Raw genomic sequence first — 17,765 nt, 5'->3', positions numbered from 1 at the left:
TTATGATCAATGTTGAAAACAGTTAATACTAATACCTATTAATACTTGTGCTTAATATTTTGAAATCGTGAACAGTTTTTCATGATTCTTTGAAGACAAAAAAGTTCAAAAGAACAGCATTCGTTTAGAACTAAAATCAGTTAAACAGTCACTCGCTGAATAAAACTATCACATTTTTCAAATAATTTTTCTACCTCAATCTTTTGAACGGTAGTGTATTACCACATCTGTCATCCACACAAAATTACAGTGTTCAAATACATTATTGTGTTTCCCTTTTTAAAAAGGGAACTGAAATGAATAATCGCAATCATCACAGTTCTTACAGATAATTAATCAGTTATTTTATTCTGTTGTATGTTTTTTTATATTTAGCATTTTCTGCATTTAACATAGAAATATCTTTAAGTACCCCTTGAAATCTGTTTAAGTAACCTTTGACATATGTATACCCCTGTTTGGAAACAGAAAACTCACTAATATGTGGTCTTTCATCAGCCGTTGTACCTGTGCTTGCAGACTTAGTCTGGGTGGAGCGGCCAGCAGGCTTCCTTGGTTTTGCTGAGGTAGTGGAATAAGATTTGGCGTTGATAGCAGCCCTGAAACATATACAACCAATATGATTATATCTATCACAATTACATCAAATCAGACAATTATCTAGGGTTGTCACTAACGATTATTTTGTCAATCGTGTAATCGGTTGATTATTCTGATGATTAATCGAGTAATTGGATAATTATAATGAATTATTTTGTGGTAATAAAAATAGACCTAAGTGATCAATTTATTGAGATTTGAGAGTTGAGATTTAAAAATTTTGATTTATACATCATCTGAAATCTGAGTTAATAAGCTTTCCATAGATATATGAGATATAAAATCTAGAATCTGATGCAAAAAAAATCTAAACATTGAGAAAATCGCCAAATGAAGTTCTTATCAATGCATATTACTAATCAAAAATTAAGTTTTGATATATTTACAGTAGGAAATTTACTAAATATCTTAATGGAACATGATCTTAATATCTTAATATTCGATTTTTGGCATTAAAAAAAACCGATAATTTGGACCCATACGGTGTATTTTTGTCTATTGCTACAAATCTACCCATGCTACTTAAGACTGGTTTTGTGGTCCAGGGTCACATATAACATTTAACGCCACTAAAATGAACAAAATGACTTAAATGAGAGAATAAAATGATCCGATCTTCCCATCACTAATACTAATAGTAATTACGCTACCTTGCTGCCCTTGCTGTGTTTGTGGTAAAAGAAACTGTGCGGGTGAAGGCAGAGTGTGTCCTGGAACGAGGACTAACTGCTGCAGCTGCAACAACTGCTGAATGTCCTGAAAGAGAGAAAAGAAACAGATGCTGAAAGGATGTGACAGTTTCACTCTGGTGAATGACTGAAAGAGCAAAAACACTGATTCTGGAAGAATATTAGCTTTGCTGTTAAAGGTATAGTTCACCCAAAAATTATAATCCTGTCATTAATTACTCACCCTCATGTCATTCCAAACCCGTAAGACCTTCGTTCATCTTCAGAACACAAATTAAGATATTTTTGATGAAATCCGAGAGCTTTCTGATCCTGCATAGACAGCAACACAACTAAAATGTTTAAACAGCCCAGAAAGGTAAGAACTTAGTTGAAATAGTCCATGTGACATCAGTGCTTCAACCGTAATGTTATGAAGCTATGAGAATACTTTTTGTGTGCAAAGAAAGCTAAAATAATGACTTTATTCAACAATTCTCCTCCAAATCACATCTTCCGCCATTTTTAAGGGTACCTCTGCATGTAAACAACACATCGTTTGGTACGCAATGCGTCGTGAGAAGAATTGGAGAAGAATAGTTGAATAAAGTTGTTTTCTTTGCGCACAAAAAGTATTCTCATAGCTTTGTAAAATTGCCACATGGACTATTTTTAACAATGTTCTTACTACCTTTCTGGGCCTTGAACATGTCAGTTGCGTTGCTGTCTATGCAGAGTCAGAAAGCTGTCGAATTTAATCAAAAATATCTTAATTTGTGCTCCGAAGATGAAAGAAGGTTTTACAGGTTTGGAACAACATGAGGGTGAGTAATTAAAGACAGAATTTGTATTTTTGTGTGAACTAACTCTTTAAAAGCCTGAGGAGGGAAATCACCAAGAATAAGCAAATAAGGCGCAGACCTTTGAGTCTTAAAATTGGCTGTTTAGTGAATATATCCCTAATATCACCTCTTTTCAGGTGTGCTGCTCAACACTGATTGGCTGTACCTGCGCAGTGAGCTGGATTGGCTGAGAAAGAGGAAGCTGGTGAGGAGGAGGCGGGACAGGGGCGGCGGTTTGTTCCTGTGTGCTCTGCGATTGGCCCTGCGACTGCTGCTGAGCTGCCTGCTGACTGGCCTGCTGCTGGGCTTGCTGTTGATTGGCCGCGTGGGCCGCATGCGACTGCTGCACAGCTGCAGCGAGGAGCTGCGCCTGCTGTAAGAGCAGCTGCTGCTGTGCTGGCAAAAGTGCAGTCAACTAGAAAGAGAAAGAGCGGCGGGGACGAAAAGTGCGGTGAAAACAAAAGTTAGAAAAGAAAGCACATGTAAAGCAAGCAAGCTCACATAGGAACACACACATAGAGCACATGTAAAGAGTAAGTGCATGTGTTTGTCTTACCCCTGCAAGCTGACCACCCGTTAGCATCAGCTGTGTGTGGGAAAGGGCCGTCTGAGCGGGAGTAGTTTGTACAGCAGCGGGAGACATCTCACCACAATCCTCCACCTTAGTCTAAAACATTGAGTAGGAGAAACGTTGATGATGAATTCATGTGTTACTAAAAGTGACACAGTGAGTGGGGGTATTGAAATGAAGGTGATGATATCTGTGGTTAATAAAATAGTAGCAGCTCACGAGGTGGAAAACACTAAATCTTTATTTGCAAAAGAGTCAAAACTCCTTTTTATCTGGTCACATACAAGAAAATGTGCAGCTCTCTAAATCTCTTGGTAATACAGAACACAGGCTTTCACATGCATTTGCACACTTTCACTCACCTTGGTGCTGCTGCTCAGTGTGGGAGAAAGAGAGAAAGGGTTGATTTTCATTGCCTGAACCTGTTGGAGGGAAACACATTGAAAATATGACTCATTTTTTGATCATGCTGTATATAAATTTCAAATGGAATATAACACTGGGACCTGGCTCTCACTTACCTGATTATTTGAATCTGAGCCATTTCTTTCTGCGTCTAAAACACAATGAAAGAAGAAAACATTTTTGTTAATTTAGTCAATTTAAGTTAGGTTTTAGTTAAGGTAGTATTTCATTTACTAGTATTTTTTATTATTGATTTATTTGTTCAGAATTTTCTGAAAGCAATTATTAGCACAATTAATGTACTTTTTTGTAAACTTTGTTACAAATATATATAAATATTAGCATTTACATTAGACCTTTTTTTACTTTGTTACTGTTTTATTTTGAATATTTGTTTTTATTTTTTTAAATATTAATTTCAATTTAATTCAACTTAATTTCAATTTATAGAATCACTGATACTGTTGTTTTCTTATTTATTGCTGTGTAGCTGCTTAGTAACAATCAGTTTTTATTTTATTATTATGATTTAAATAAATAATAAATAATTATTTAACTGTGACTTAAATTTTTAGTGTGTGTGTGTGTGTGTGTATATATATATATATATATATATATATAACATGTTTAATTTTTAAGTTCAACTTTTTAAGTTTTCTTATTTATTGCTGTGAAGCTGCTTAGTAACAGTATCTGTTTTTACTTCATTTTATTTTCATGATTTAATTAATGTGTAGTGTTTTTTAGTGTTTTATTTATATATATTAGCATTTTTATTTATATTTTTTATTATTTAAATGTGACTTTTTAATTTAATTTTTAGTGACTGTGTGTGTATATAAGCATTTTTATTTATACTTTGTTATTTTTTTAATGATTTAAATATGACTTTTTAACAATTTTTAGTGAGTGTTTTGTTTTGAATGTATGTTTTTATTTTAAAATTATTAAATTCAATTTAATTCAACTTAATTTTAATTTATATAATCACTGATTCTGTTGTTTTCTTATGTTTTGCCGTGCAGCTGCTTAGTAACAATCTGTTTTTATTTTATTTTTATGATTTAATTAATGTGTAGTGTTTTTTAGTGTTTTACTTATATTTTTAATTTTAAATCATTTAAATGTGACTTAATTTTTAATTAGTGTTTTATTTTGAATGTTTGTTTATTAATATATATATATATATATATATATATATATATATTAGCATTTTTATTTATATTTTTTTATTTAAATGTGACTTTTTATTTAATTCTTAGTGACTGTGTATATATATTAGCATTTTTATTTATATTTTTTTATTTAAATGTGACTTTTTATTTAATTCTTAGTGACTGTGTATATATATAAGCATTTTTATTTATACTTTTTTATTTTTTTATGATTTAAATATGACTTAATGTAATATTTAGTGAGTGTTTTATTTTTAATGTGTTTTTATTTTAAAATTATTAAATTCAATTTAATTCAATTTAATTTTAATTTACAGAATCACTGCTTCTGTTGTTTTCTTATTAATTGCTGTGCAGCTGCTTAGTAACAATCTGTTTTTATTTTATTTTTATGATGTAATTAACTTGTAGTGTTTTATTTATATATTTTTAATTTTTAATTAATTAAATGTGATTTTTTAATGAGTGTTTTTGTTTGTTTTAATTTTACAATTATTAATTTCAATTTAATTCCACTTAATTTCAATTTATAGAATGACTGATTCTGTTGTTTTCTTATTTATTGCTGTGAAGCTGCTTAGTAACAATCTGTTTTTATTTTATTTTTATGATTTTATTCATTTGTAGTGTTTTTAGTGGTTTTTTTCTATTTAAATGTTACTTTTTTTTCTTTTACTTTTTCTTTATTTTTTTACTTTATTATATTATTAACACAAATATAACCTGCGAAAAATAATTTTATCATATTTTTTATAGGGCTAGTGCAAATGTTATGTTAATTATATGCTCGAGTAAATATCTGAGCAGAAAATTCCATTTTTGTTAAGCAGACAAAAGCTTGAGCTTTATACCTGTGCTCTCCATCGGAGAGTCTGCCGCTGGATTCTCAACCTCTATTGGCTTTGACATTCTGATATCTGTGAAAAAGAGAGAAGGATATGAGGTCAGTCATCAACTTTTATTACATGCTGATGCATTTCCGTTAACTCACAAATGAATTACAATTATCATCCTTTAAAAAATATCAAGAGCAATATACCCTAATTCAACAGTCCAACCCTATTCCACAGTTATTTCAAACGTTATTAAATAGTTTTGATGATGACACAGATGATGAATGGAAGTGTAACAAACACAAATATATTTAAAACACACATTTTGAGTCTAGATTCCTCCGTTCTCACACGAGTGGAGACCAATCCAACAAACAACTAATAATGATTACGTCACCACAGACGTGTCATTTCAAATTTAACTGTAACCGAGCCCATGGGACAGTCCCAGTCCCTCAGCAGACAAACAGAGCGTGCAAAGTAAACGTGTGTGAAATATGATAAATCTTTTATGAATCCTAATAATATTTTTTTGATATATAATGTAGACACACAAAGTCAGAATACACAACAAAACATGTATGCTTCTGACAAATCCAAGCCAGTTTAGTTTATCAGGAAGACACTTTTAACAATAAAAATAGCTGTATGCAGCATCAGCGATATAAATTCTGTAGCCAAAAAGCTCTGAAATAGAACCCATACACAAACACACACACACTGAGAGAGAAACACACTCACTTCCCTTTTGTAAAAAAAATGCAAATAAAGCCAACGACTGACTAATAATATCACCCACCTGCATATACCACTATCTTGTGTGATCCTCTTTATCTATCTCCCCTCAACACTCGCACCTCATCCTTCATTTCTCACTCTTTCAGCCTTCCTTCCATCAATATTTCATTCCTGCCAACTACATGAAACAATGAGGCCTCGCCAGATATTCATAATTAATATCTGACTCCTCCAGGGGGCAGTACAAGTACAATTAAAAAAAAAAAAAGTCTGTAATAATCCCAGAGAAAGTTACACAGGAAACCAGCTTCACTCGTATCAGTTGTGTCACTCGTGTAAAAGCCGCCAAAAAGCTGAAGAATTGCCGACTTCCTCAGACGATCAAATCCAGGGTCCGGTGACAGAGATCGGTGAAAGGAAGTAAGAGGGAAGGAAAGCCCCTCTCGAGGCCCGTCAGCAAACGGAGTTCAGGGTTTCCACAGAATGGCCTGCTGGTAAAACGGTGCTCTGATAGCTCAGGCTGAAAGTTTTGCGAATATTTTCAGATTGTGTCACACACAAATTCTGACTATTTTGAGGATGGTGTCATAATTCATCTGAATAAAATAAGCTGACTAGAGGTCTTCAGAAAGGCATCATTGCCGTCACGCAGTCTACACATTTACCACAATTTGGCATTATCGAATCTAGAACATAGGTTTGTTTGATATGAAGTGTATGTGCAGTTCATCATTCATATTAAGTTCATATAAAAGACTGCCTGATGGTTTTGGTGTTAATGTCTCACTTCCCTCTCCGTTTCCCCTCAGGCTGGGCCAAACACAATGTGTTAAACCAAACACTTACTGTCGGGCCAGCTATTAATATGCATGTTCGCACACGCACACACACACACACACACACACACACACACGCACACGTGTGCTTGAATGTAAGTGCTGCTATATAATATACAGTAGCCGACACACAGTTCTGTTTCTTATATATATTTGAACTTCTCCATTTCATAACTTCTGTATTACAAAGATCTCTATTCTTTTTTTAAATCTGCACATACTGGAAATCTTTTCCAAGCTGAATTATTATAAGGCGATATTAATTGCCAATAACAATATCCACATTTCTGAGGGAAACAGACGTTCTGCACACCCTCAGCAATACACATTTCCTCTCTTATTTGTATGTTAACCTCATAATCACTCATTTTGGCACACATAGTCAAACCCAAAAGTATTCAGACACCAGATTTAATTTTTGATATTTTTTAGTTTTCGTGCAGGACACTATAGTTCATTTATGTAAGTGAGGATAGCATAATAACGTAAACGGTGACATATTATACCAAAAATTCTTCATACAGGACCAAAAATGTGATTTTACACTTTGACCTGATCATGTCAAAGTTATCTGGCATTATCAAGATGAATTAGTTCTGACGCAGTGTAACACTTGAGTTCTTGTCATATTTTTTAAACTATATTCAATAAACTGATAATGTGAGAAATGTTTTTCTTCAGAGCTGAACCCAGGATTACTGCCCTTCTAGTCTTTATTAAGCTACAGGATCTCTGCATATGCCTGTTAAGATGGAGGAGACTCTTTTTCAGCCACCAGCCACTTATTTTTACTTCAAGATGCCACAAATTAAGATGACAAGAATCAAATCTCAAATCTCAGTCACTGTATGAATTTCAATTTGCTCAGCTCAATTTGCTTTTAACCACATATTCATAATGGTGTCTGGGATCCAGTAGACTTACTTCTGATTGATGATTACGGACCTCTCTTTCATTTTTACAATGTTTGAAAGGTCAGATATTCAGTTATGATTAGATTATAGCTGTAAGTGAAGGCAACATTCCTCAAGGAAGCTTCTTATTTCTTCTCATAGCAAACGCATACTATACTAACATTGTACACTATACTCAACAGTATACTAATCTTCCTGTACTGTGGTCCATCTGTTGAGTGCACAGCTGCGTTGTAGTTGCAGTTGGGAGCTGAGGAAGGGGGAAACCCCATTAAGAACTTCACACTGGGTTTCCCAGAGGTTCCCTTTATACGCTTCCAGTCAATAAATACAATTTCATCACCTCCGCAATACTAAAAACTACTTATATGCTTGATGGACCAGCAAAGAACTAGATATGTGACCATTGATCACAAAACCAGTCGTACTGTAAGTAGCACAGGTATATTTGTAACAATAGCGAAACATACATTGAATGGGTCAAAATTATCGCCAAAAATCATTAGGATATTAAGTATCATGTTCCATGAGAAAATTTTATAAATTTTCTACCATAAATAAATCGAAATGTACTTTTTGATTAGTAATATGCATTGCTAAGAATTTTTTGACAACTTTAAAGGTGATTTTCTTAATATTTAGATTTTTTTGCACCCTCAGATTGCGGATTTTCAAATAGTTGTATCTCGGGCCAAATATTGTCCTATCCTAACAAACCATACATCAATGGAAAGCTTATATATTTATGGATTTTATGCACATAATACCACATTGGCATTGTTGTTAACCACTTGAAAGTCAGAAAAGCTGAGCTCTTACAACACTGTATTTAATGATCATGCCTTTGAAATTAATGCAAATTTCACAACAGAAAGACCAACAGTTCATAAAAACAGAAGAAAAAAACCCTCACAACCTCACTGTGGCAACTTGTGAGAAAAGCCATGAATGAAAAAAAAAACCTTAGTCTGTCATAAAGCATTATACTGCTAAAAAGAGAAATGGAAAAAATGTGAAATTTAACATCCTCACTGTGAAGTGAGGTGTTTGAAGCGTCATGCTGTGGATTTGCGTTTCATTAGCAGAGACTAGGCATCTTATCAAAGTACAATCAAACCAAAATGTATTCAGACACCTTCAACATTTCTCACATTATCACAGTTTATTCGCTATAGTTTAGAAAATGGTAATAAAATATGACAAGAACTTAAGAGTTAAACTGCCTCAGAACTAATTCATCTTGATAAAGTAACTTTGATAGAAAGGTACGTAACAAAACATGGTCAGGTCAAAGTGTCAAATCAAATTTTACTGGTAGTCCACTGTATGAAAATATATCAGTTTACTTTTTTAGTTTACTCTTTGCTATCCTCCCTTACATAATCTAGTAAAAAAAATAGCAAAAATTATATCTGGTGTCTGAATAATTTTTGGTTTGACTATATTGTGCAAATTTAATACTGGTCACACTTCAAAAACCAACATCTTCACAGTGAAAAAGCTGTTGGGAGCATCATGCAGAGCAGAGACTGGGCATCTTATCAAAGTACAAAGAAAAAATAGATGCTGCAAAAAGGAAATGCTACAACTAAACTTCAGCAGGACAATGATCTCAAACTTTGAGAACGTAAAGGTGGATGTCCTACACTGACCCAGATTTCAACCCCAAAATACGGTGGCATCTGAAAAGATGAATCATAAGATGAATCGCTTGCCGTGTTCCTCGTTTGTAAGATGCTTTGGATGAAAGCATCTGCTATATGAATAAACGTAAATGTGAAAACATCACTTGATGACATGAACAGCATGAATCTAGACACGTACTTAGAAAATGCATTTCACACTGTGAAATATTATTTTGAATATCTTTGTTTTTAGGGACTGCATTTAAATATTTTCTTATTAAAAAAAAAAAAATAGTTTTACGCTTTGTAAAACTTAACCAGTGCAGTGCTTTGAAAAAATAAACCACAGAAAATTTGAATCCATTTGCAAAGCACCACAACATAAATCCCTCTATTTCTAGAGAAAAATTCACAAAGCATATTTGGAATTTCAGCCTTTGCATATCTCTTTCTTTCAGTTTCTCTACACTAACCTTCTTGGTCTGATGACCTCAAGCTTGCCTGCATTTCTAATAAATCCATCAATAAAACTTAGAAGAGACCAACCTGGCAACCACCTAGACACATACCTGGCAACCACATATGGGAGTAATCCATGGATGCAACAGGACCGTTCTTTGTCATGTTGATGAATATGTGTGCAGTCGTTCAGTGAGGTCCTCTTCCTCTCACACACAGGCATATACACTCTTTCTCTGTCTCACTCTCTCCGTGTCTCTTTGACTCTGTCAGTGTGTGGCCAAGAAGGAGGAACAAACTGATAACAAGCGGTGGGGTGAACTCTCCACTCCTCCTTCTCTCCTCCCTCAGTCACCTCCTCTCTACGCTATACTCACCCACACCTCCGCCCCCCTGTGCCCACTTCCTGACCCCAAGAGAGCAAGAAAGGAGCGGGTCAGGGCAGACGTGCCACATTCACAACACAATGACAGCATTTTACACTTACAGGTCGTTTCATTGAGCGAATTTATGCAACGCTCGCATTTGGAGGGGGAAATGCTGAGGAAGACGTGCGGGACGGTGAGTGTACGAAAGAGGAAGTGAAGCGCTGTCGGTCGGTGGGCAGAAGAGTGGGGTCAGGTGAAGAGAGAGAGGATGAAAGAGGTTGAGAGTGGGAAGGCAGAAGAGAGGAGCGAGAGATGAAAGAATAAGCAGATGGCGCGATAGAGGTGAAAAGAGGGGGAGAGTTGTGCCGCTGGAAAGTGCTGGGGTTGCTGGAAAGAGTAGCTCACGAGTCCTGCGGTGACTCTCCGTCTCTCTCGCACACCCGTTTCATGCCGTATCTCTACTGTATATCAACACATCTGTCACAACGCAAGCCTCCATCAGAAAATACAGAATGAGGACGCTTGCTCACACAGCTTTTTTCCAACCTCACTCGTCCACACCGGGGCATGAATCACCCCTGTAGGAGCCCAAAACATAGCAGAGAAAGCAAAACAAGCCGTGTGTTGTGATATAAAACTGTGTCTAAAGCAGGAAGCAGGGATGGATTACAGGCTGTACTGCTCAGACTGAGAATAAAAAGGTCCAAAGTGCCCACACTACTATAGTGTCCAACAAATCTGGAAAAAAAAGTTATTAAATGCTATAAAACAACCTGCATCCTGGGATGCTTTTGTGTTGAAGCGTTGAAGATCCTTATTAGCTTATTTTTATGATTTGCTCCGTTTCAAAACACAAAAATAAATAAATAAAATACTAAATAAATGGATAAATCATATGTGACCCTGTACCACACAAGTCTTAAGTAGCACAGGTATATTTGTAGCAATAGCCAAAAACACATTGTATGGGTCAAAATGATCAATTTTACGCCAGAAAATCATTAGAATATAGAATATAGAAGTAAAGATCATGTTCCATGAGGATATTTTGTACATTTTGTACAAACCTACTGTGAATATATCAAAAACTAAATTTGATTAGTAATATGGGTTGCTAAGAACTTCATTTGGACAACTTTAAAGATGATTTTCTTAATATTTTTATTTTTTCGCACCATTGTAATCTTGGTCAAATATTGACAATGGAAAACGTACTTATTCAGCTTTCAGATGATGTAGAAATCTCAATTTCGAAAAATGGACTCTTAAGGCTGGTTTTGTGGCTCTGGGTCAAATATAGTGATTATACATAATATTCGTCTAGTAAATTAATTTCAAAGATTTTAAAAGATGATGCTTTTATACAGTTCTTAAAGCTCTTAAAGGAAAAGTTCACTTCCAGAGAAAAACATTTCAGATAAATTACTCTCTTGTCATCTAAGATGTTCATGTTTTTTTTTTTCTTCAGTCATAAAGAAATGTTTTTTGAGGTAAACATTTCAGCATTTCTCTCCATATAGTGGACTTCTATGGTGCCTGCGAGTTTGAACTTCCAAAATGCAGCTTCAATGGTCTTATCTAGCTAAACAATTTATATACTTTTTAACCTCACATGCTCGCCTTGTCTAGCTCTGCATGAACTCTGCACACTTTGGTTCATGTCAGTAAGGGTATATATGTTGAAAAATTCCCACCTTATTTTCTCGTCCAACTTCAAAATTGCCCTATATTGCTGTTTTACCTTTTTTTGTAAAGGGAGTTTGATCTTTTTTGCATGTTCACTTTGTAAACACTTGGTCAGTACTTAGTAGCAATGTATGATTTTAAAAGTTGGAGAATAAAATGAGATGGCAGATTTTTGCCATACCCTAAATGTCTTGAACTGGAATACACAGAGTACACGCAGCGCTAGACAAGACGAGCATTTGAGGTTAAAAAGTATATAAATTGTCAATTTTTTTGAGAAATTACCAGATCGTTTTGCTAGATAACACCCTTCTTCCTCGGCTGGGATCATTTAGAGCCCTTTGAAGCTGCATTTAAACTGCATTTTGAAAGTTCAAACTCACAGGCACCATAGAAGTCCACTATATGAAAAGAAAATCTGAAATGTTTTTCCTCAAAAAACATAATTTCTTCTTTAAGACCCAAGTGAAAAAAGTGTTTTTTTCCACACACTCATTTTATACTTAATATTCCAAAATTTATTCTTAAGAAGTACTAAATATAATCTTAAGAACATCTAAGTGTACACAGCTGTGCTATTTTGGGACACCATGAGTATGAACTATTACTTTTTGCATACAACCTATCAAAAATGTATTTAGTTACCACTTGTAGTATACTTGAGCATATTTGTAAAGAATGGGTTCAAGTGCACTACAAGTGGTAACTATTTTTTTAATACAGAGATAGTATGTCAAAGGCACATTTTAGTTCATATTCATAGTGTCCAAAAATTAAATAAATAATATAAAATTTAAAAAATCTTACCGTGACAATAAATATTTGTCTAGTGAATTAATTTCAAAGATTTAAAAAGATGAGGCTTCATTTAAAAGTTCTTAAAGCTCCTGAGAAACCTTTACATTTGAATGGTGCTGCATGTTGTAAAATAGCTTTCATCTTCATAATTTGAAAAGGATTCAAGAAAAGATAAATAAATATACAGTATTAATGTAAAAAATAAAATATTTAAAACATAATATTTTTGTTATTAAATAAATAAACATTATTTTTCATTATTAAAATTATTATATTATTTATTATACTTGATGTTGCAGTATTAAACAAACAAATGATTAGAAGATTTAACAGCGAGTAACTTATGAAAAGTTTAGACATGGCCCGCTAAAATGATTTACAGTCAAGGTGAAGTATATAAAAAAAGAAAAAAGAAAAAGAAAATTAAAATTAAAAAGTAAATAAATATAATCTAAATATAATCATACAGTGAAAATTAATATTTGTCTAGTAATTTAATTTAAAGATATAAAAAGATTAGGCTTTCAAGAAAACGTAATCACAATAATCTGAATATAAAATAAAGTTATAGTATTAATATAAATAAAATTGAGAACAAAAATAATAATAAGAAGAATAGTTTTATTATTAAAAATCTTAATATGATATCTAACAAACAGATTTCATATAAAAGGGAGATTTTAGCATATATACATATACACAATATGGTATTGTATATGTAGGATCATAGTTTTAGTGTGTTGAGTGAAGATAATGTTGGAGTAATATAAAAGCATTCCATAAACAAAGTCTCAAAGGTGGTCGGAAAAGAGAGATTCAACTACATACAACAGAAAACCAGATTTACAAATATAGAAAATGTTTAATATTTGGCGTATTAAACAAATCAAATGGTTAGAAGGAACACGATGCAATGGCTGGTTAATTCAGAAAATTGTAGACACAGCCCGCTAAAATGATTTACAGTCAAGGTGGTGTCGAATTACAGGATATAGGCTATAGTGAGACCAGGACTGCAAGAGAATGCAGTACAGTATGTTTAACAGTAGGAGGCGCCATTGTCCCATTTCTCGTGAACGCAATGAAGAGTTTCTCTGTCTCCAGTCTCCTGATTGATAAGTCGTATTTCCGAGCGCTGCATTTAAACTTTACTGCTCATATAAAAGTAAAATAAAAGTGAAAATAGCTTGTCTGGTTTATATTCTCATTAATATAAACACACACACATACACTCACACACACACCCAACAAAGGAGCTGCCACTTAATTCACTTACTATTCTCTCTAGGCTTTCAAATTAACATTCTTCCCATCCACCTTATTTTTCCGGTAAGAGCGGGCGTGGCCATTTGTAAATTTAATGCGTCTGGGCTTCCGGTCTCATCAACGTCCAGCTATATTTAGCTTTATTACAAAACAGCTCATTCAGCCTCTTGATATTGCAGGTGTGTCTTACCATATTATTTTAATGTATTATTCTATTCTATTTATGAACACAGTGGTACGTAGTGGAAACAGTTTTACCATTTACTACACTTTGTTATTATTTTGGTTATTTAGCGGAAAAACAGCTTACTTCCGCACGGAAGTAGCACGGGTAGGCCTATATTTGTAGCAGTAGCCGAAAATACATCGTAGGGGTCAAAATGGTCGATTTTTTTAATGCCAAAAATAATAGATAATGTTCCATAAATACATTTTGTAAATTTACTACCATACATATATCAAAATTAATTTCTGATTAGTAATATGCATTGCTAAGAACTTCATTTGGACAACTTTAAAGGGCGATTATCTCAATATTTCAGATTTTCAAATAGTCGTATCTCAGCCAAATTTGTCCTAAAAAAACCATACATCAATTGAAAGCTTATTTGAAAAGCTTTCAGATGATGTTTCAGGTTTTGTGATTCAGGGTTACAAATAAAGTGGATATCATCATCTTATAAATCTTCAATGTAACAAAATAATCTCAAACTGATACAAAAACTACAGAATTTGAGCACTTGTATGTGGATCAAAAACGTCAAGATGTCAAAAGAAATTTTAAAAAGCAATTTTATGTCCATAGAAATCATACTGAAATGTAAGTAAAGTGTCTACTTTTAAGGTTTTAAATAAGTTTTTGGAGAATAAAATGTCAAAATTTGGTTGAAATTGGTCATTCAGTGTAACAATATTTATGTAAAAATTCAAACAACATGGTTATTCTGACCTGTACGTATTAAAATATATAAAAGAGCAAGGGAGCATATTAAATTATTAAAATAAACTATTTTACAGACAAATGGGCAAAACCTAGGATAGTGGCAAATTTTAAAAATAATAAACGAATTAGTATTCAGGATGAAAGTTATTCATCTTTTAATATGTCATAAATTAATTTTGTTGTAAATATGCCAGACAAGATTGTTACATTGAATGAAATTATAGTGGGTGTCTTCAGTAAAGTAGGGAAAATTGAAAAAAATAAAATCAAATCAAAAACAAAAATGCAAAAAAGAGAGAAAACTTGTGAATATTTTTTTTGGAAAAACAATTTAAAGCAGTATTATACATATTGTTTTTATGCTTTATATTATTTATGCTATATTGTTGTATCAGACAAAGAGAGAAGAGCGTCAGGTTCACGGTCATCGACAGCCCGTCTGTATGCTGTGCGGCTGCTGGGGTTAAAGTTCACGACCCCGGAGGTCACACAGCACAGACACGTCTGCATATGTCACAGAGGTCTCAGGCCATTTGGCCGCCCTCTCATCTCATGATTTCCATGGAAACATCACTCCTAAGTGCTTCCTCGTAATGATTGCAAACAACATTTTTAGCTCATGTGATGACCCGCGGCCTGATGCATCTCACGGTCCACCAGCACATATGCCTCTATGATCTATAAAATCTAGTACGTTTCTCGATCCGTTCCTCTCTCTCTCCTTCTCTCCATGTTTATCTGATCAGCTGTCCGTTTAAGAGCGTGAGCTACAGGCCTCAAGAGAGCCATCAATCTTGCAGCTGTCACAGCTCAGAGCCGTATGCGTTCGTATGTGTGTGAGCGATTAGATACTAACTATTTCGCACAGCGAACGCTCTTCGCGCCGCAGATGCAATCGCGTTCGGTCCAACACGAGTGTGTCTTGGTCTTTAATGCTGATAAAGTTACTTTCCGTCCTTCATTCCAGAGTGAGGCGTCCACCTCTTCACCTCCATAAACACAAGCGTCCATTCTCTCCACTTTCCTCTCGCTCCTCCAGCTGTTAAACTATCAGCACGTCCCGTAACGTAATGATGAAAATGCTCTTTTTAAATTGTTTCCAGACATTTCTTTCTCTCTTTCTTCCCTGCTGGTCAGCAGACGCTGTGACATCACTGGACACTGCTCTGCACTGTGATTGGTCACTGGCCTGCGTTGCCAGGCAACAGCAGTGAAAGGTCTCTTGTGTGTGTGTGTGTGTGTGTGTGTGTGTGTGTGTGTGTGTGTGTGTGTGTGTGTGTGTGTGTGTGTGTGTGTGTTTGTCTGTGCTTATGTGTATGTTTTTACCCCTGTGACAGACAGTGAAATGGTAAACGGAGAGCGGCTCTTGTGCTGATAAGTTTCCTATCTGAAATGGAGTATTTTTCCTGTAATGTGAGGGTTGTGTATCGTTTCTCCAGAATGAATGTGTGCATGTTTAATATTTCACCGTATATAGAGTGTGTGTGAACGCAGCTGTGTGTGAGAAACTGTGTGTCTGGGGAATAGGTGGTTATTGTTTTTGACACAGACCCTCATATTTCTGCATCGATCGATTCCTCTGACTCCCGACACGACAATAATCGCACACACATACACGCACACACAAGCAGACACACACTTGGGCCTCTTTCTATCAGTAGCATTATTACTGTGCAGAAAGGCAGAGGGGGAAATAAGGGGAGCTGAGAGGAATCCATACGGCAGGACGGGAGCGAACGCGGATGTAGGAGAAAGTCAGGCCACTTGAAGAAGAAGTGCACAGTGGGAGAATTGATAGTAAAATCTCACTGGGAAAGAAAAGGACAGGGGGAGATGAAGAGAGATGAGAAAATAAATGAAAAACTTGGAAGATAAGACTAGAAAGTAGAACGAAATGTGTGTAAGCTGAAAAAGTGCCACCAATCTGACGCTCTTGGTCGATACAAATGACCATCGAAACTGAACTGAATTTTTCATCGGTTTCAATACATTCATGATGCTTTATTTAAAACTCTGGTTTACTGATTAATTTTTGTCATTTTTGTTATGCATTAAATTCACTAAAAAGTACATTTTATATTTAGTATTTATTTTAATTTAATTAATTTAATATATATTTGTGAAATATTTATATTTATAATATTACTATTTATTGCTGTACTCCGGATAAAAATTTAAGTGATTAATATTTTATGTATTATTTTACACATTAAATATTTTGAATCTAATTTACTTATTTACTCATAAAAACACTTATATCAGAACAAATACATATAAACTGAGATATATATCAAATAACGTCAAAAGCCTGAAAATTCTTTACCTCTATAATATTTTAGCTATGAAATATTACATTTAAAAAAGTACATTTTATATTTACTATTTTTTAATTAATTAATTTAATATAAATTTGTGAAAGATTTGTATTCATAATACTATTTATTTATTGCTAGGCTTAAAAAATGTAAGTGATTAATATTTTATGTATTTACATAATTGTATATTTTAAAAAAAGCTAAATTTGTGTGAAAAGCTGTATAGAAGAAGTTTAATATTTTAACTTTACACATTAAATATTTTTAATCTAATTGATTTCTTGGTGAAACTATGGTTCCTCAGATTAACAAAAACACCCATTTCAGAACAAATACATAAACTGAGATATATATCAAATAACGTCAAAAGCCTGAAAATTACCTCTATAATATTTTTATTTTATTTATTTAGCTATGAAACTGGTTTAAACTTTTTCATCCGTTTCAATAAATTTCAAAATGCGTTTCACTGATTCATTTGTGTAATTGTTATGCATTAAATTCACTAAAAAGCATGTTTTATATTAAGTATTTTTAAAATTAATTTATTAAATATAAATTTGTGAAATATTTGTATTCATAATAATATTTATTGCTAATAATAAAATTAAAGTGATTCATATTTTATGTATTAACATAATTGTATATTTAAAAAAACAACTAAAAATGGTGTAAAACCATGTAGAAAACATTCAATATTTTAACTTTTATTTTACATTAAAA

General features: G+C 33.6%; 1 protein-coding gene across 1 annotated transcript in view; it reads right to left on the bottom strand.

The window, feature by feature from the left end:
- pou2f2b (POU class 2 homeobox 2b) overlaps positions 1-17,765 on the bottom strand; it is a 54,328-nt gene that overhangs the window by 13,689 nt on the left and 22,874 nt on the right. The window contains exons 2-8 of the mRNA XM_073847724.1: positions 5,113-5,178; positions 3,203-3,237; positions 3,044-3,103; positions 2,667-2,777; positions 2,277-2,525; positions 1,251-1,356; positions 508-599 (exon numbers count right to left, since the gene is read on the bottom strand). Coding sequence (XP_073703825.1) covers positions 508-599; positions 1,251-1,356; positions 2,277-2,525; positions 2,667-2,777; positions 3,044-3,103; positions 3,203-3,237; positions 5,113-5,178 — 719 coding nt within the window. The remainder of the gene's footprint in view (positions 1-507; positions 600-1,250; positions 1,357-2,276; positions 2,526-2,666; positions 2,778-3,043; positions 3,104-3,202; positions 3,238-5,112; positions 5,179-17,765) is intronic.

This window comes from Garra rufa, chromosome 9, assembly GCF_049309525.1.
Source record: "Garra rufa chromosome 9, GarRuf1.0, whole genome shotgun sequence".
Classification (NCBI taxonomy): Eukaryota; Metazoa; Chordata; class Actinopteri; order Cypriniformes; family Cyprinidae; genus Garra; species Garra rufa.
The sequence above is the reverse complement of the archived record's forward strand: the minus strand, read 5'-3'. Positions and strand labels throughout refer to the sequence as shown.